Source organism: Mirounga leonina, unplaced genomic scaffold (genome assembly GCF_011800145.1).
Source record: "Mirounga leonina isolate KUSES-001 unplaced genomic scaffold, KU_Mleo_1.0 Mir_127, whole genome shotgun sequence".
Classification (NCBI taxonomy): Eukaryota; Metazoa; Chordata; class Mammalia; order Carnivora; family Phocidae; genus Mirounga; species Mirounga leonina.
In genome coordinates this window covers 62,628,127-62,649,166 of record NW_023270316.1, presented here as the reverse complement: position 1 = coordinate 62,649,166, position 21,040 = coordinate 62,628,127, and the positions used below count along the sequence as shown (strand labels likewise).

Sequence of the window (21,040 nt, the reverse complement as noted above, 5' to 3'; positions counted from 1 at the left end):
AAAAAATTAAAGTACTCTGTGTCTTTTAATAGAGTTGCCTCCGGAAAAGATATTTGTTCTAATTATTCAGATGGGTTTTCTCTTAGAACATATTCACCTCTTTTAAGTTAGTTTTAAGTTTTTTAAGAGGGAAGGGCTCAGCTATTGGAGTTTACTTGGACAACGGCAAGCATTCAGATATTAAGAGCACAGTTAGTATACTGTGCCATGGGCAAACAAACTGGTAAAACTGAGGGAACTCCCTGGTCAGGAAAAGATGGAAGAATCCCAAACTCTCGGGCCTATACTGGTAAAAGTAAGGGAGCAGCAGATTTCTTCCCACTAGGGGATACTTCAACCCATCAGGGTAGTCCATTTGTGTGGATTCTGCCCCCATTGCATTGGATGGCTTCCTCAAAGATAATACAAAGTGGGTGAGCATATACAACTCACATCTGCTAGTTCACATCTTCATGGGCAGTTCCTAAACCTGAAATCTTTGACCAACCTCCTGCTGAGTCCTCAGCTCTCCCCTAATTATAACAAACCTGCTTCTCCAGACGGCACATTTGATTGGTTGAGTCAGTCCAATAAGTTGGGAGGGTAAGGGAATGTGGAGGTCAGGAACATAAGGCCTTCATCTTCCCAGAAGTCTTCCTAAATATTTTATTTTACACTGTTGTTATTTTTTAGTGTTTCTTGTTTTTTGTTTGTGTTTTGCTTAGTGCCATCTTTTAAAAGAGCTGACAGGCAACTCAGATTTTTTGACTAGTGGCTAGTCCTGGAGTCCTCTTTAGTTATCATTTTTAAAGTGAGATTTTTCTCTCCCTTTTGTAGAAGGACTTCCTCTTTGGGGAAGGAAAAGCTTTTGTCACAGAAGCAGCTCCTGTGCCTCATGGTCTGGCCTCATAGCCACTGCAAGGAGCAAGTCCCTGATGAAGAGCTCACTCCAGGGTGGTCTACTTCTACTCTCATCAGTCCTATTCCTCTTTTAAAATATTTTCTTTCTGTTGTGTTTTATTTTAGATTGAAGCACATTTGGACACACTTATAAATGAGCAAGCTTCTTACGTTTTAACTAGAGCAGGCTTGAGTTCTATCTATAACACCGTACAGCAACATAAGCCTGAACAGGTAAGCACACGGGAGATCCTAATTAGAGAAATGCCCATTTAGAGCATGGTAGTTCTAGAGCTAGACTCTAGTTTGAATCTTGGCTCTGCCACTTAATGCTGTTTTTCACTGGGAAAGTGACTTATCTCTCTGTGTCTCTTTCCTCATCTGTGGAATTGGGGTGATATTAATATCTGTATCATAGGGTTGCTCTGAAGATAAAGTGAGAAAATACATGTACAGTTCCTAGATGACTACCTGAGATGTTGTAGAGTGACCCCAAATATTAACTGTCCTTTTTACTATGGTAATTTTGGTTAAAAATAATGAAAAAAAAACTTAGTATTATAAAATGTATAAAGGATATTCATACTGATAAATTTTCCAGAGTCCTATATCACTATCAGTTAATTGAATGCATAGATTACTGTGTAAATGCAGTTGTCCCCTTTTTAACTTAGTGAATCTTGGTCTATTACTTTGGAAAGGTAAATACTTTGAGGCCAGCATAAAATCTTGTTAAGCTATAAAACTCCAGTGGAAATAGAGAAGGGAATGGGGGAACCCGAGAAACCTATGTCAGGATCTTTCTTTAAAAAGCAGAGAACTCTGATGGGAGGGATGGGGGGCGGTGCTGGGTGATTGACATCGGGGAGGGTATGTGCTATGGTGAGTGCTGTGAATTGTGTAAGACTGTTGAATCACAGACCTGTACCTCTGAAACAAATAATACATTATATGTTAAAAAAAAAAAAAAAAAGATAGTAGGAAGGGAAAAATGAAGGGGGGAAATCGGAGGGGGAGATGAACCATGAGAGACTATGGACTCTGAGAAACAAACTGAGCCTTCTAGAGGGGGGGGGAGTGGGGGGATGAGTTAGCCTGGTGATGGGTATTAAAGAGGGCACGTTCTGCATGGAGCACTGGGTGTTATACGCAAACAATGAATCATGGAACACTACATCAGAAACTAATGATGTAATGTATGGTGATTAACATAACATAATAAAATTAAATTAAAAAAAATAAAATAAAAAGCAGAGAACTCATTTAAATGGCATTAACATGATGAATATTTTATAGTCCAGGAACTTTTAAATGAGGCTTTCAAAAATCACCAGTTCCAAATGTTTTTTTCTGATAAAGCAGCAAGCAAATTTCTACCAAAGAGGAATCAGTTCTGCTGCTGTTTTATACTACCTAAAGTTGTCAGAGTGCAACTTCAAGCCTCCATGATTTACTGACATTTTCTAAGTGCTTCCTTGCGTTTTGCCTTACTTATATGTAAATCTGAAATGTCCTGGTATTCCCATTGTTAATAAACTGGGGTTTGTCACTCCCTCCAACAAATATGATTGCGTGCCTTCGTGCTAGTTACATAAAAATGATCCAGGGGGCACCTGGGTGGCTCGGTCGGTTGGGCGTCTGCCTTCAGCTCAGGTCATGATCTCGGGGTCCTGGGATCGAGTCCCATATCGGGCTTCTTGCTCAGCGGGGAGCCTGCTTCTCCCTATGTTTCTCCCTCTCCTCCTCCCCTGCTCGCGCTCTCTCTCAAAAAAAAAAAAAAATGATCAAGTCATAGAACCTACTGTAGTTGAGGTTGAAGAGATGACACTTGAGTTCTTTGGAAAGGAGCTGAATTTCCAAATTTGGGGAATCTATTAATAGACTATATTTCGTAAATGAACTGAAACTATAGCACCTTTTTTTACATCTTGTTTTTGCCATTTTGTTTTGTTTTTTAGGGCTCTTTAGCTAATTTGCCCAACCTAGATTCTGTGGCACTGAAGGCTGCAATGGTAAGTGAATAGTAAAGCATTTCGACATAGGTTTCCTCTATACTGATTATTATTAATTTTGTCTTGGGTGGTAATTTTTATCTCTTGATATACTACATTCACATTGGGTGCGATAATAATGTTTCCTTGAACTAAGGTCTGACCAAGACATACGTTTGTAGTAATATTCCACTCTACCCTAACTCCTCATCATTCCTGTTTAGGTTTTCTTGATTTTCAGAGTCTTACTTCTAACATAATGGAGAAACAGGAATGACAGATGAAAAGTTGTTAGACTATATATCATTGAAGACTTCCTACTGTTAGTGATCTTTGGCTTATAGTTCTTGATTTCTTCCTGAGGTGATAACTGAAATTGGATTCCAGTCTTAAAATAACATATTACTCTTGAGTGTGAGACTCCTCAAACTCCACTTTATTTCCTTCTTTTCAAGTGGGGAGCTTGCCTGCACGCCTATGAGCGCCACTTCTTGTAACACATTTCCACGTCTTACGTATATACTTGGCATGTGTGTATATCCACCAGTCATGTGACACTCGTTTAGCCAACATAGGGTGATCTTGTTTGGAAGCTTTGTAATAATACACTTATAGCAGCAGTAATTACACAATAGCAGCAGTAATAACAACAGTGTCTTTAGCATTTATTGAGCATGCTAGTGTTTTTCATATATTAACTCTAATCCTTTGAACAAACCCATTCAACCTAGTACTGACACTCTGAACTACTACACTGCCTATCCTATCCTAAGTATTTAAATACTCACCACAATGGCTTGACTTTAGCACACAGTTCTCCTGGATTACTTTTGATACCAAGGCTTTGTTACCTATCATCTTACAGAGCTAAATTATATGAAAGGGATAAGCCCACAAGATACCTAACAATGCAAAGAATGCAGAGCCAACAATATTAATATTAGATGATAGATTTTAAAAACACTAAATAAGATAAATAAGGAATATTATGTCATGATAAAAGAATATATATACACATAGAGAGAAGTAATAGTTATAACTTCTGTTCATCAAACATCACAGTAAAAACTATAAAAATACGAAGATTTTATTCTAAAAAGTTTAAAAATAAATAAAAATGAATAAATTTTAGATTAATTTAAAAAGATAAGTGTCTTAGAAAGTTAAATATACACTCACCATACTACCCAGTAGTCCCACTTCAAGGTATTCCACCCCCCTCCCAAACGAGGACATAAGTCTACACATTACAAAGATCAGTAACCTTAGTTAGCAATCAATAAATGTGTTTCCTCCCTCTCTTTCTCTCCCACCAACACATATCCAGTCCATAATATAAACCCACAAAATATATTTAAATCCCATTACAAATTATTTTGTGCTTCTTCTTAAACTTGTTTTGTGTGTGGTCCATCATTCTATATATAACTGTCTGTTGCCTTCACTTGAATTGCTTCAGGGCACTTCAGTTCAGCATATCCCAGAATTGAACTCTTCTGAGTCTTTCCTGCCCCACCCCCAGGCCTTTTCCATGTTTCCCAACACAAAGTGGTAAGAGCATCTGTCCATTATCATTTCAACATTATCTTCTGTTTCCTAGGCATCCTGCTAAGAATTGGGATGAAAATAGACGTGATCTAGTAAGGAGTGTAGCTGTTGCACAACTAAATAAATGTGAAAAGAATACAGTTATGAATTGTGATAATGCTGTGAATTAAATTATACAGATCCAGCTCTGGGAGTCAGCCCTTCCACCTTGTCACTAACCAAATGCTGATGGTTTTACTATCCAGTTCTCTCAAATATCTCCTCTTCTATCTACCATGTTACTGTCCTTGTGGTCTAAGATGCTTCAATAGCCACCTATTTGGTATCCTTGCATCTACCATTACAACCTTCCCTCCTTCTTGCTGTAGCCAGATGTAGCTTCTTAAAACTTAAATCAGATTATTCCCCTCCTTCAATGGTTTCCTAAATGCTTTTACCAATAAGAATTAAAATCCTTTAAAAAAGTGTAGGAGACCTACATGAACCGATCTCTGTTAGCCATTCTCTTTCTCACCTCAGGCCTTCATCCATGCTATCCTATCCATGCTACCCCTGAGCTCCCACTACACACTCTCTTACTTAATCCCTATTCATCTCTTAAGATCTCACTTCACATGTCCTTTCCTCAGATTCTTTTGCCAAACACAGAAACTAGGTCCATCCTCCTGATTTACACTTTTATAGTACTTTGGTGTTTTCCTTCATGGCATCTAACACAATTTGTAATTATATTTTATTTACATTATTATTTGTCTACTACCTTTCTCAGTAGATCATAAGCTCTGTGAAGCTAGGGTCTGGCCTCTTTTGCTCACCATTATACACACTTTACCTAATATAGTACCTTCCTAATAGTAGGTACTCAATAAATATTAGTTGAATGAATAGGTAAATTAACAATTAACAAATACAGTGGATTTAAGAAAGTAAGGTAGACTTGAAATCTGATGACCTTTCTTGTTAATATTGTTACTCAAAAGTTTGGTGAAGGAGATTAAGATGAATGACTTGGATTCAGAATTTTAAAAGTAGTTATTGCTGATACTGACTACATTAAGAAGTTGACACTTTAGGGAATTTTAGTTAGACTGTTGAAGCAATATCTCATTTTGATCACAAAGAACTCATTATTTGTACCATAGTATATTTGCTAAGATTTAACCCTTATAAGTGATGGTTGTATTTGAGATGTCTACTAGCAAATATATGCACTTTATGTTTTGCTCTTTCTCTGTTTCATGTAGGTTCAGTTTGATCGTTACCTCTCAGCCCCAGACAGCTTGCTGATGCCACAGCTGAACTTTCTTCTAAGTACCACAGTGAAGTAAGTATTTTTTGGTTGCAACTAGGTGGTGAAGATTCATATATTTTTAAAAATACCAAGCACATTTCTTAGAAAAAATTTATTTTCAGAATAGATTTACCATTGAAGATCTTTAGTTTTATGCCTGAGGTCCCCTAGGAGATCTGACCTGACTCTGTTCATACTTATTGCTTGCGTGTATACAGCTCCAAAATCTCTATTTAGTGAGTGGTTTATAAAATTAATATGAATATAATTGGATGTGTAAAGCCATAATACCAAATTCCCTTATATTAACTAACATGTCACAATGACATTGAAAATGTCATGGGGGATCAATAATATATTAATTGCACAGTGCAGATGAACTACTTTATGGACTATTTTGGATCTGTAGATATATTTTTAATTGTTCAATATCACATATTTATCAGGAATGTGTTCAAGACAAAGAACTATACATTAAAATCTTAGAATATCACATAAGAAACAGATCATTATGTCTGACTTTCTTGATTACAAGGAAAATATTGACAAATTTAAATTTTCTAAAAGTAGGAAATTAGACAACTCTATACGTTTTTTTTTCTTTCCATTCACCCAGTTGTGTATTAAATGCTTTCTACATAACAGGCACCAAGGATTAAGATTTAAAAGACATTTGCACTGTCTTCATGGAGATTATAGTCTGTTGGGTCATTTAGACATGTGAACAGATATTTATATTAAAAAGTACAATAAGGAAAGAACAATCAAACTTGAAGAAAATATTTCAATTATCTGCAAGGATGCAGTGGTACAGAGGTGGTGGTACACTTGTTTTCTCTTTTTCCGCGGAGTAGGTCTACAGCAATAAATAAAGCAAGGAGGCAGCTTTTGGCTCAACATGCAGAAAAATTTGATATCAATTAGAATTGGCTGGAAATGGGATGGACCATTTTTTTCTCAGGCATAGAATTAGGGAATTTTCCCATATTAGGTGTAGTTAGAGTGAATGATTTTAATTTTTTTTTTTACTTTTATATTTTATTATTCTGAAAGATCTCATACTATCTACATAATGGAAGGCTAAAGACCTGAGAGATGGTAAAAGAAACTCCATTATGCCATGGCTCAAATTGTTGTGTGTGTTTCTTAAATTATTTTTTTAAATGAATATCTGCAGCTCTACCACATGTTTCAGTCTTAGTATTTGAGTGTTGAGTTGTTTGGGGCATCACTAAATATAAAACATACCATTATTCTTTTCATAATATGCCAATTGAGGGGAAATTTTAATGTGTTTTATAAAGGATGGCATGCAGCCAAGATGCCATAAAGGAGAAAATGGACAGATTTGGCTACAAAACACTTGAAAGTTTGTTTTTTTCACAGAAAACAATAATATAAACTAAGTTAAAATATAAACAGTAATGTGGAACAGTATTTGCAAGTTATGTAACAGACAAGTTACCCTTAATATTGAACAAAATCCCACAAATCAGGACAAAACAGTAGAAAAACAGGCACTGTATGTTTGGATAATTCACAGAAGACATGCAAGTGGCAAATAAATATATGAGAACATAATAATGATCAAAAATGCAAATTAAAACAGCAATGAGAATTTCTGCCTGTCAGATTACTGACAATAAAAAGTTTGTTATATGCTAATGGAAAGGGTCTGGGAAATGGGCATTATTTCATATGCTGTTGATGAGAATATAAATTAGTACAATCCTTTTAGAGGACAATTTGACAGCATTCATCAAAATTTTAAAAGTGTATGTCCTTAGACTCAGGGATACTTCTAAATAGACTTTTCCCTCCCTTTCATAAACTTTAATAATAATTTAAAGTAAAATTACAGAACTAGCAGTGGGATTAAGCACTTTATATGACTCTATCTGAATTCTTTATCTGTGAGGACTCCTCAGATTTTCTAAAGCTTAAATGATATTTCAAATCAGATGTTTGTCTTCTATTACTGAAGTATTTTAGTTTTCCATTTACTTTTACTGCTTTATTGATTAATAATAATAATGTAAATTTTGTTGTTTTATTAACAACCAAATGAACATAGTTTTTGGTATATTGTTTTAAAATCTAAATTTTTTAAATTAGTATTTTGTTTTTATAGTATGTACCTAACATCCTGTTATAAATTCTTACTAATATAGTGACATTTAAAAATTGAGATACGTGGGGCGCCTGGGTAGCTCAGTCGTTAAGCGTCTGCCTTTGGCTAAGGTCATGATCCCAGGGTCCTGGGATTGAGCCCCACGTCGGGCTCTTTGGGCTCTTTGCTTGGTGGGGAGCCTGATTCTCCCTCCCACTCCCTCGCTTGCTGTCTCTCTCTCTCTGTCAAATAAATAAATAAATAAATAAATAAATAAATAAATAAATAAATAAATAAAATCTTTAAAAAAATAAAATAAAAATTGAGATACACATATAAATAATAATAGGACAACTAAGAGAAATTGGTTACTACCTAACAATATCACTTTTTTCATTCAGAAAATTTCTAAGATGTTATTTGCAAAGTATTCTAAAATTGAAATGTAACCTGTGAATATATTTTCAGAAGAAAAAATGTGATAGCAATTTGGCTACTTATTGTAAAAATCAGGGCTGTTTTGAAAATAAAGGACATTTTATACAGTTAAGATTCACCATGAAAGCAGATTTTCTGACTGCTTTTTTTCCCTTTTTTTTTGATTGATGGCATTTTCTTATTTTCAAAATTAACTTTTATCCTTATTTCTGCTACTGTAGAGGCACAGTATTTATTTATAAAACATTTGAGACAATAGGACCAGAACTTTTATTCAGCTAAATTTTGAACCTTTTCAAAATGATAATTCATTTTTAATCAAAATTAATTTCATATTTTTATGTCACCAACTTATTTTCTATTCATATTTTATTTAAAATGTCAATTGTTTATTTGAAATAGCTTTGTAATATAAAATATTCTTTTTTAATCTTTTTAAAAATTTGTTAATATTCTGCTCTCCTGCACTTTACTATGGTTGCAGTACCTTTGGGACACCTATCACTCTTGTCTCCCTTTTCTTTGTCCTAGAGTTTGACTCCTTTGAAAGAGATTTTGATTGAATCCCTCAGCATCAAAATAAACTACTGAATAAGTTTAAATAACCAGGAAGCAAAGTTGTATAGAAAATAGGTTTAAGGAATTCTTCCTTCCTTTCTTCCTTGGGGTGAATTAGAAGGGTGTGTTTTTTTTTCAGTGCCAAACTCCAATATTCACCTTTCAATGGTGTAAATATAGAGATTAGATTACAGAAACCATAGTTTAAAATACATAAGTTATTCTCGGGCGCCTGGGTGGCTCAGTTGGTTAAAGACTGCCTTCGGCTCAGATCATGATCCTGGAGTCCCAGGATCGAGTCCCATATCGGGCTCCTTGCTCAGCAGGGGGTCTCCTTCTCCCTCTGATCCTCCCCCCTCTCATGTGCTCTCTCTCTCATTCTCTCTCTCAAATAAATAAATAAAATCTTTAAAAAAAATTAAAAAAAAAATAAAATACATAAGTTATTCTCAATGTCTTTTCTTCATGATTCAGAATTATTTCTATGAGTAATTTAAGAAATAAAGGAAATTATAGATGCTTCCTAAAGTGAGCATATCAGAAATTGGATGTGATTTGAGAACTCTTGTTCAGGGATCTTCCTCTATTATATATACTAGGAAAATAATGTAATAATTAAAAAATAATGCCTTTAAAGGAAATATTTTTTTAAAGAGGTAGACAGAATAATTTTTCTTTTTCCTCTTTTCTTTAACTGCCTCCTTTTAAGCCACCAGCATTAACTGTCAGGAATACCTGTATCAATAAAAATAAAGTAAGGTTTGGGGGAAAATAGGACTACTAGGGAAAGAACAGCTACTGGAAACCTGTGAGCTGAAAAATAACTGGAACTTGCATAATGCTTTAGAGACTTCAGAAAGTCCAAGCCTTAAAAACAGAGTTAATTTTGGGGCACCTGGGTGGCTCAGTCGTTAAGCGTCTGCCTTCGGCTCAGGTCATGATCCCAGGGTCCTGGGATCGAGCCCCGCATCGGGCTCCCTGCTCCGCGGGAAGCCTGCTTCTCCCTCTCCCACTCCCCCTGCTTGTGTTCCCTCTCTCGCTGTGTCTCTCTCTGTCAAATAAATAAATAAAATCTTTAAAAAAAAAAAAAAAACAACAGTTAATTTAGTCCTACAGTAAAGGCTACTTTAGACTCAAAGAAGCTTAAAAACAAACTCCAAAAGATTATGCTGATCTTTAACTAAATTAAATGCCTTCCAGAACAAAACTTAGCACTGTTAAAGATGACAACAAATACAATCAACGGTGTAGCATTTATAATGCAATAAAAAATAACTTAGGTGAAGTAGTAGGAAAATATGAACCAAAACTAGAAAAAAAATCTGTCAGTAGAAACAAACTGACAAATGACAATTTATAGAACTAGCAGGTAAAATCTTTAAGACAGCTATTTACAGTGCGTTCAGGGACTTAAAGGAAAACATACTGAGAGAAAAAATAAGGAATTTTACAAAATGAGAATTCTATACCCAAAACGTATCATATCTAAAATGAAAAATTAACTGAGTAGGCCTGTCAGTTGGACACCTAGAAAGATCAGTCGGCCTGAAAAGAGTATAGTAGAAACTGAAGCACAGATAAAAAAAATTAAATACTAGAAAAAGATGATGAATCTTAGTGAGTTGTGACATAATATTAAGCAATCTAAAGTAGGTATAACTGGAGTGTCATAGTGAGATTGAGTCAGAACAAATTTGAAGAAATAAAACAACTTTTTCCAAATGTGATGGAAAACATGAACCCACAGACTTAAGAAGTTAAATAACCCAACAGAGAAGACCTTACAAGGGTACGTCATAATCAAATTACTGAAAACCAGTGATAAAGAGAAAAATCTTGAAAGCAGCCAGAGGGAAAAAGATTATTTATAGGGAATAATGGTAAGTATATTATATTACTGACTTCTTGTTAGAGATAGTGCAAACCAGAAGACAATAGAATATCATCTTTAAATATGTACCTTGATAGTGTTTTCATTAAGAGTATCTTTCAAACTGAAAGAGCAATAAATACATTTTGAGATAACCAAAAGCAGAGAGGATTTATTGCTAGTATACTGCACTGTAAGAAATGATAAAAGAAGTCCTTCAGGCTAAAGGAAAGGAATACCAGAAGAAAACTCACAGAGAATAATGAGCACAAGAAATACTAAATATAAATATAGTTGATAGTTGACCATTTATAACAAAAATACAGTGAATTGTGGAATTTTTAACATATAGAAATAGAATTTATGACAACAAACACACAAAAGATGGAGTGGGAGGAAAGTAGAAATGTACATTTGTGATGTTATAAGGTTATATAATATTTTTGAAGGTACATTGTGAACCATGCAGCAAGCTTTTGAACAAAAATTATCTTAACATGCCAATAGATATAATAAGATGCTAAAAAACAATCATAACAAAACAAAGCAGAAAAGGAAAAAGAACAGAGGGACAAATATAAAAAAAAATAGCAGGATGACAGACTTAAGTTCAGCCTTATAAATAGCTATATTAAATGTAAAAGACTTACACACTCCAGATAAAAGGCAGAGCTTCTTAGATTAGATGAAAAAGCATGGCCTATCTATAAGAAATCCACTTTAAATATAAGGATACAGATATTTAAAAGTAAAAAGATGGTAACAGATATACCATGCAAATACTAATCATAATAAAGCTTAAGTAGCTATATTAATATCAGAAAAATTAGACTGCAGGACAGATACCAAAGATAAGGAGGGACATTTTATAATAATAATAGAATCAATTTATGAAGAAGATATAATTATCTTAAATATGTGCAAATAATAGCAGAACTTCAAAAAACAAGCAGTATAAGCTCAAAAAATTTAGGAAGAATAGATACACTGACAATTAGAAGTAGATATTTCAACACTGCTATCTTGGTAGTTGATAGAAAAAGTAGACAAAAATCTAGTATGGTGTAGAAGAACTGAACAATGCCACTAATCAGCTCAACCTAATAGAAGGATATAGAATACCACACACAACAATAGAAGGTAACATTCTTTTCAAGTGCATATGAAACATTCACCACACTAATGTAAGAATGAGCAAAAAAAGAACTGAAAAAGTATAATCCACTAGTTATTATTTCCATCTATGAACATGGGAATTTTATTTATTCAGATCTTTTAGAATTTTCAATCAAGTTTTGTAATTTCCTCATATAATCTTCTCTATATATTATCAGGTTTATTCTGTGACTATTATAATAAGATCTTTTATTTTCCATTACCTGTTCTAATTAGATATTGCTGGTATATAGGAAACATGCTAAATTTTATATGATAATTTTGAATCTGGCCAAGCAACTAAACTCTATTTTAGTTCTATTAGCTTATCAATTGTTTAGTTTTTGGTAAAGACATCTACAAACAATGAGTTTCATTAATCTTTTTCAGTATTTATAACTAAACTAATTATATTGGTTAAGAGCTCCAAGGTAAATGGTAGATGTAATAGTGAATGTGCATATCTTATTTTGAACTTTAGTGAAAATATTTCTGATGTTTCATCATTAAGTGTGATGTTTGCTGTAGATTTTCAGTGTTCCAACATAGTCACATAGTATTCTTCTCAAACTGGTTATGTGATATAGTTAAACCAATAAATTCAATAAACTTCAGTCAAAATTCCCATGGAATCACTTCATTAAATGTTTATCTAGAAAAAAGTTATGTGAGAGGAGACTAGTTACTTTTGAACATCTTCACAGTTATCACTATGGTCCAAAGGAGTGTCATTTATGCCTGTATTATCACATTAGCTTCTGAACTATTCTGTTTTCACCCTTGCCCCACCCCAACCCCTACAATGTAATCCATCTGAATACCTCAACAAGATTGATCCTTTAACTTCATTTAATCCTCCCAGTGAGTCCATGAATTACTATTTCCTCTTTACAGAAGAGGACATTGCTTAGAAAGAAAGGTTAAATGAACCAAGGGCAAGCAATTAGTAAGAAGCAGAGCCAAGATTTGAATCCAGTATTTCTGATTCCAGAACCTATTCTCTTTAACACTGGCCTGTACTGTATTTTTATTAGTCCTATGTTGAGATTATATTATTTTATTATTTTTAAAGGAAGTTCAAAAATGTTTGCATGATAGGTAACACTTATGTGAGATGTGGGCAGGGTGTTATGTAAAATATACTTTTCTAAAAAAGATTTTTAAAAAAAAATAATCTCTATACCTAGTGTGGGGTTTGGACTCACAGCCCCAAGACCAAGAGTCGAACGCTCTTCTGACTGAGCCAACCAAATGCCCCTAAGATATGCTTTAATTTTACAGTGGGTGACAGAAAACTGATCTGGGATGAAAATTAACTTGACCCATTGTGACGTCTTTGATGTTTGTATTATGTTAAAAGAAAAATCAATGTTCTTTAACCAATCTATTATTTATAAGTATATTATCATCTTTTCTTTTTAGTTTTTCAGGCTTAAACTGTTAATGACTTCTTCTCTCCTGTGATGCATTTGATTGCACTCTTAACTGTGGTTCTGTAATAAAGCTCAATTTAGTGATCACAGAGCCTGAATGTTGAAATAAGCTATTTTTAGAAATGCTGGGTTTATGGTAATGATAAAAGTTGTGTCATGTTGTTATGGCAACCAAAATCCTAAAGTACTGATTAATGACAAGCTCACTGATTCTGGAAGTAAGCAGTTCATTTCTTATCACAGCTAAATGCTTTAAATAATTATTTAAAATGTTTTGTGAACATGTTTTAAAATGGGTGATATCTCCATTTAGTCATATATTAGTCTTTATTAATATTTTTGAGATTTATACTACTAAATTTTTAGGACATTGTGATGTTTATAACTGGACAAATTGAATTTCTTAATGCATGGTATTCTGATGCATAAGAAAAGTATTGCCCTTCTGTACAATTTTATAACATCCTCATCTCCTCCTCCTTCAGTTTCTTTTTTCTTTTTTCCAGTAGTTAATTCACTACATGACTATTATCCTTGATATATGATACGCTGGTATAGCAAACTACTTTCTAAGTAGAAGAAAGACTTTCCGAAACTTAGAAATAGGGCAAATCGGGTCTGGGAAAGCAGTGTGTCCTTTCCATGTCACACTGAAGCATTGTTAACAGGCCCTTTGAGAATTATTTAATTATTTGGGGGGATGTTTCATAGTTTGATGCTCTGCTTATTGTTGATTAAAGACCCCATGCTTCCTCATGTCCTGTGTATTTTTTTGCTCCCTGGGACATTAACCCGTTTTTTGTCTAAACTGTTTTATTCTAACCTTCCTTTCCAAATGCCTATAAATGACCAGTTCCTCAAAATGACCAGCTTTACCATCTTAATAGTTTCCTCATGAAGGAGTTATTAAATTTTTGACATTCTTTCATTCTTTATTTGTATGAGTTATGTTTTTATTTTTTGAAAGTTCTATTTACACTATGAAGATAATTAAACTGTCCAAAGGCCAATAGAGCACCACCTAATAAATTACTACCTACGAGATTTTCATGGATAGTAAAGAGACGAAGGAGGTTAATGGTCTAACTTTATAGATGATCATAGCTTACATTCAAAATTTTTTTCCCTTTCAACTGGCCTTTTTTCATACTCTTTGATTATATGAAAAGCAGGACCTATGTTTAGATTTTAACCTACAGAAATAATTCTAAGCAGTGTCTACAATAGCCAAACTATGGAAAGAGCCCAGATGTCCATCAACAGAGGAATGGATAAAGAAGATATGATATGTGTGTATATATATGTGTGTGTGTATATATATATGTGTGTGTGTGTGTGTGTATACATATACGCATACAGACACACACACACAAAATGGAATATTACTCAGCCAGCAAAAAAAAAAAAGAAATTTTACCATTTGCAACGATGTGGATAGAACTAGAGGGTATTATGCTAAGCAAAATAAGTCAATCAAAGAAAGACAATTATCATCTGATTTCACTCATGTGTGGAATTTAAGAACAAAACAGAGGATCATAGGGGAACAGAGGGAAAAATAAAATAAGATGAAATCAGAGAAGTAGACAAACCGTAAGAGACTTTTAACTCTAGGAAACAAACTGAGGGTTGCTGGAGGGTAGGTGGGTGGGGGGTGGGGTAACTGAATGTTGAGCATTAAGGAAGGCACTTGATGTAATGAGCACTGGGTGTTATATACAACTGATGAATCACTGACCTCTACCTCTGAAACTAATAATACACTATATGTTAATTAATTGAATTCAAATTGGAAAAAAAAGAAATAATTCTAAAAGTACTCTCCATCCACCAGCTATGGACTTGGCTGTGATTGATCAAAATACAGTGTGTAGATCTGAGGTGGATGCCCAGGCTAGCACCAGTGCTCAGCATACACCACTAAAAAACAATACTGCTTTTTTTCCCCCTATCTGTACACGAGTTGATCGGTAGATAAGCACATTCCAAGTTTTCAGAAGCACATGACTGACATGATGACATGATTTGTTGGTGATTTTGTATTTAGTTAGAGAATACCTGAAACTTCCATTTTGAGCATTGATTATTTGTCACTATAATGATTCATCATTATTCAAGACTCTGCATTTCTTAAATGATATTAGTGAATAACTTGGGCCAAGACACCAGGCAGACAGACAGTTAGATATACAGATAACATGCATATTCTTTTTAAGATAAAAGATACATACTAATTGCATAGTAATTAGCACTATAAATAAAAAGGAGGGGATAGTAAAATGGCAAGAAAGTAAAACCTTTTTAACACAAGATTTGTATATAAAAGTAAAAATATTTATATACAAATAACTGATATGCTTATTATAAATCATTATTTAAGGAACCCAATTCCCCAAAATAACATGTATGTATGTATGTGTATAAATAGATGCACATAGAGGTTTTTTTTTAAAAAATAGATCATTAAAATGCCCTTAATCCAATGGAATAATTTAAGAGTAAAAGTACCCTGTAAATATTATCAAGCTCAATATATTGCCTTACAGTAGTGAAATTAGTCCTAGAAATGTTAAATTACTTGTTCAAGGCAACATTAAGAAGTGTCAGAGCTTCGACAAGAGTCAAGGTCTTCTGACAGTCATGTCCATCACTGTACCATTTGATCTCTACTATATGTAGTTCATTAGAAAAAAATTATTGAATGTGAGTGTGGACCTTTACCTGGCTTTGGTAGTGATGGTGAACTCTTACGTTTGTCCAGAAATGTGAAAAATCATTATCAGTCACAGTTCTTGCTCTTTACAGTTTGGATTTGACTCAGATTCACTTTGGAGAATCTCTCTTCCCATTGCCTTTCTCTCCTGTTTGGCTTTAGCAGCTAGCTGACAGGCCAGGAGGAACAGTTCTTTGCCCTTTCCTTTATTTACCCCACTACATGGAAGACTTCTTTTCTCCATGAGCTTTGGTATCTCTCATCTTGTTCTGTACAGCCGTGTTCATTTTTTAATCCCTTCCCTGTCTTAGTAGCTTCCTAAACTGAGGAACAGAATGAGAAATGCTGTACTATCAAATACCACATAGAAAATAAATTATAAACTCTTACTTGGTCTTATTGGCTTGATTTTATTTATTTATGTCTTAGCAATATCGCTTTATTCTGGTTTTCTCCATTTCAGATTTATAATGATTTTTCTGCTGCATTGTGAGTTGTAGACATTTGTAAGCTAGTTTAGCTTATAAACAGAAACCTGCCCTGGGTTACAATTAAACTCCAGTAAATTTAAAATTTTTCATCATTTGAACTTGAGAATAAAATTTAAAATTTATTCAGATTTTTCAACAATTCAGTCTACATTTACCCAGTTACTCTGGATTTTTTTAAATTATATTTAATATTCATTATTGTACCATATTCAGATTTTAAACTTCTTGTGAGAGGGAATAGCCTTGTCTCTTTGTATTCCTTATATAGTATAAATAACACACTATGTTCAGATTGAGTATCGATTTTAGAGTATTAGGTATAACTAATGGATGCTTTATACACTCCTCCAAAATCTGTCTTACTGCTTTGAGTAAAGAACGAAAAACACTATGCCTAAAATTCATTATGTGACTTGTTGCAAAATGGGCATCAAATGTGTATTATATTTAACAGATTTTTAAAAATCAGTTTATAGTATTTTTCATCTATTTCATGTATGGAAAATAATTTTGCATCATATTGATGCATTTATTATGTTCAGTTAATTATAGGAATGATCACTAATAGATGAAAAATATCTTGAAGGCTCATCTGGTTAAGTAGATTTCCAAACCACTTCCTACCACCCTCCCTTCCAGTGAAAAGGTAGTGTAGCCAGTAGCATTTCTCCATGCTGCTCAAAGCATTCACTCAGTGTAACTTCCTTCTACCTGTTCTCATTTTGAAAGCTTTAGCAATTTGGGAGAAATGTCAAGTTGTTTCACCTCACCAACAGTTTGAGACCCTGTCAGAACAGGGTGCTGATGATCGAAGATCATAAGTGTACTTCCCTTCTCATTCTGTCCAGTTAATTTTAGTCTTTCTTAGACCACAGATACATGTTTCCACAGATAGTCTTCTTAAGTATCATTTTGGTCATGGACTTTCCAAAATGGAATAATTATTTCTAGCTCTGAGGATCAGGAAATGAGAGAGTACATTTTTACTGAGAATTAAAGGCATTTCAGTGAGAGAGAGAAAAGCATCCTGGGCAAATGGAGGAATAGAGTGGAGGAATTCAGGTGAAACGAGCAGGGCAGAGAGAACAGTCAGGAGTCGGACCTCAGGATTAGAGTTGTGATATGGAAGGTATTATAAAGGATTCTAAATGACAGGATGAGGGATTTTGACTTCTCGGAAACCAGAGAAACTCCTTGAAGGAAGGCCCTGGGTGAGGGAGAAACAAGATAATAGGTATGCTTTAGAAAGATTAATCTAACAGCAGTGCTTATGATAGATTGAATGTAGAAGAGACTAGAAGAGGGAAGACCAGATGGGAGCTTTTTTCTGTACTCCATACAAGAGTTCATTAGGGTCTGAACTGAGGTGACGCAACATGGTTATGCCACTGACAGAAATAAGAACAAAAAAGTAGGTGTGGGAGTGAAGCATGAAAGACACATTTAAATTTAGTTGTAAAAATCAGAAAAGATAGTGTTTTTATCACTAGGTATAGTGATACTTGAATAGAAGTAGCTGAGAATGACAAGAAGTAAATGTCATGAGAACATGGAGAGAGTTGATGCAGATTTTATGAACCCAGTGCTATTTTTTCTAGTCAGATCTTTAAAAATTTGCTTCAGTTCATTTAAAACTTTTTATTCTTTTATGTGCATATGTAGAAATTCTTTTTGTGGAAAATGCTGACTTGTTGGAGGGTCACATTATTTTATCCTGGTAATATAAATAGATGAGAAATCTAAAATGTGGTTACTGGTGTAGGAGCTATAGCTGAAAGGACAGTTTACTGTAAGTTATTCTGAGATTCGAAGACTTGATAAATATGAATGATGATAAACCTCTTTCTTTAAAGTTAATGTGTTATCAGTCATGTTTGCAAGATCAGGACATTGATGGCAGGTCACAGTTTCTGTTTCTTGTCTAATAATCCTAAAAATACAACTGTAAACAAAACACAGTCCCTGCCCTTCTGCAACAGTAAACAAATAATGAATATGAAAAAGTATGTTTGATCCCCAAACCAAAGTAAGTAACTTGTGTAGTTGTACAGTGATTTTTTTTTTATAGTATGTATTTGGTAATTATGAAAATGAAATGTGTTGGTTCAAATACGAAGCTTCTTAAAATTCTTAGTATTTTATTTTCGGATTGTGTGTTCACATATTGTTTGTTTATCAATAGAGAGCAGATCATAAAACAGTCTACAGAACTAGTCTGCAGAGCCTACGGTGAAGTATATGCTGCTGTGATGAATCCAGTCCATGAATACAGAGATCCAGAGAGCATCCTGCACCGATCGCCGCAGCAAGTGCACACGCTTCTCTCCTGATAATCTAAAATAGTGCGTCCCTAGAACTCTAAAGGTTTTCTTGTTCTTTAGTCTGTTAATCTTCACTTTGAAATTTGATGGTTACGATTTTCTTTGTGTCATAACATTGTAGGTCCCAGTGGTTTCTTTTCTTTGATCACAGATACATGGAAGTAAGTAATATAATCTCGACCTGAGTTAGTGCTGCTCTGTATCTGCTCCTTATGTAGAGATGCTGTGTTCTCTGCGAGCCACCTCCCCAGCTCTGCAGTTTTCTGGAATATAAATGTATGGGGAAAAGTCGTATGAAAGGTTTGAGAGATTTTTCTTTACAACATTAGTTCCAAATTAATCATACATAAAAAATTTGTCTAAACTTAAGAATTAGTACAAAGGTGGGACATAACATCTCCTTACCTAAAGATTAAGTTGCTTTCTTATTAGTTATTCATGTGAGTTGACATATTTAAACTGAGGAGCAGAAATATACACTTAGCAAAAAGTGGGAAAAGAGAGAATGAGAAGTAATTTAAAGAGGGTGGATGTCACTCTGTGTATACCCTGGACTGAATTCAAGGTGAAGTTCGCACTGCAAAAGGATTTTAGGCATGTAGGCACCCTGTGCTGCATGTAAATGTAGTGTTTAATGATAGGTATTTGTTATATAGTATGAACTCTAAACCTAACCAACTATGGATTTTATCTGGTGTTCAAACCAAAGAAAAATGATCTACTCTCACACCAGAGGAAAAATACTGAGTAGCAACTGCTCACTGACAGTGTATCTATACCCCCTGGTGGCCCCTCACAAAGAATGATTTGGGCTCTGACTTTAGAACTTTACCTATGAGTAAGATTCAGAATCACTGTGTTTTTCAAAAAAATAGATTTCAATGTGTTTGATGTGACTTTACTTTGTTGGTAAGATTTCAAGGATGATTCTTAATAGCAAAATATCTTAATGTCTGGTAAAACTATAAAAAGAGGTGAGTCCTTAAATTATAAATGAGAAAACTGAGGCATAAGGAAAAAATGGACAAAGCTAAAATATTTTGCAAAATGGTAAGATAAAACTAATATTTATATAACATATAATGTATAACACATTATTTACAGAACATGGCCTATTCATGTATCTGAAATTTGTAATTGTTTATATTAATATGATTCTTTTGGAGTAAGAGCAGTTATTTATCACCTCTTTTGGTATAAATCTATGCTTTTAGTCTTTTTCCTTCAATGAGTATGTGTGATATATAAAAGATAGAAAATAAAGTATGATATAAATTGAGAGCTTAAATTTTATATAATTTATTTCTATAATGAAAAAAAGATTGCTACCTTATCATTAATTAATCCCTTTGTTTTCTAGGAAAAAAGTGTATTTGGCTTTTTATACAGTTTCCTCAAAATATTAAAACTATTTCTAGAACAATGATAATTGAAGTATATTTTTATACATCTCATCAGTGTGCTTTTAGAAAATGTACTAATAGAAAAGGAAGTACAATATAGAGCCAAATTGAGATGGTGGAAGATTGATGAGCAGAATGCGTTATCAATATTATCTTGAGTACTAAGTCAAAATAAAAGATTATAAGTGCGAATTCGTGGACACAATGCTTGTATTTGCTATATACTTCCTGGTTTGCATTTTGAGCTGTTTTGATGTGGCATAAGTATAACCTTAGAGAATACATGTTAGCCTTTTCTCAGAGAAAGGTATTTGCCTCGCAAAAACTTCTGGTTGAATTCTTCTGTTTCTTTCTTTGCACCTGTACTTGAACAGATGAATGTTACCTGAGAAAAATCACATAAATGGACTGAATGACTTTTTAAATTCATGATCACAGTCTTGAGATGGCATCGTATTGCTTTGTAGTTCTACTCCGTCTCTTAGCTAACCTCACCTCTCCACTTTTCAAAATGACTTTTCCACCCTCACTTTTAATGACCCTCATAATTTATAGAGAAAATAGAAGCTGTTAGATTAATCTCCCTTATTTTCCCACCTTCAAATTCTGCACTCATCTTCTCCATCTTTCCTGTAGAAATTGCAAAAATGATGTTTTTATGGTTATAAACTTATAAAAATTATAATTTAAAGTCATTTCACAAAAATTATAAGTATCTTTTCTGGAGTTGAAAATTATAATAACTGAAATTTAAAAATTCACTGTAGGAGTTGAACAGATTTGAATAGTTAGCAAAAAGAATCTGCAAATTTGAAGTTAGGCCAGTGGAGATTATCCAA

General features: G+C 33.8%; 1 protein-coding gene across 1 annotated transcript in view; it reads left to right on the top strand.

The window, feature by feature from the left end:
* The window catches only part of COG6 (component of oligomeric golgi complex 6), an 89,677-nt gene extending 68,837 nt beyond the window's left edge, over positions 1-20,840 (top strand). Inside the window, exons 16-19 of the mRNA XM_035003492.1 lie at positions 1,006-1,113; positions 2,838-2,891; positions 5,663-5,742; positions 18,660-20,840. Of these exons, the coding sequence (XP_034859383.1) occupies positions 1,006-1,113; positions 2,838-2,891; positions 5,663-5,742; positions 18,660-18,807 (390 nt within the window). The 3' untranslated portion in view covers positions 18,808-20,840. The remainder of the gene's footprint in view (positions 1-1,005; positions 1,114-2,837; positions 2,892-5,662; positions 5,743-18,659) is intronic.
* The last annotated feature ends 200 nt before the right edge of the window (positions 20,841-21,040 follow it).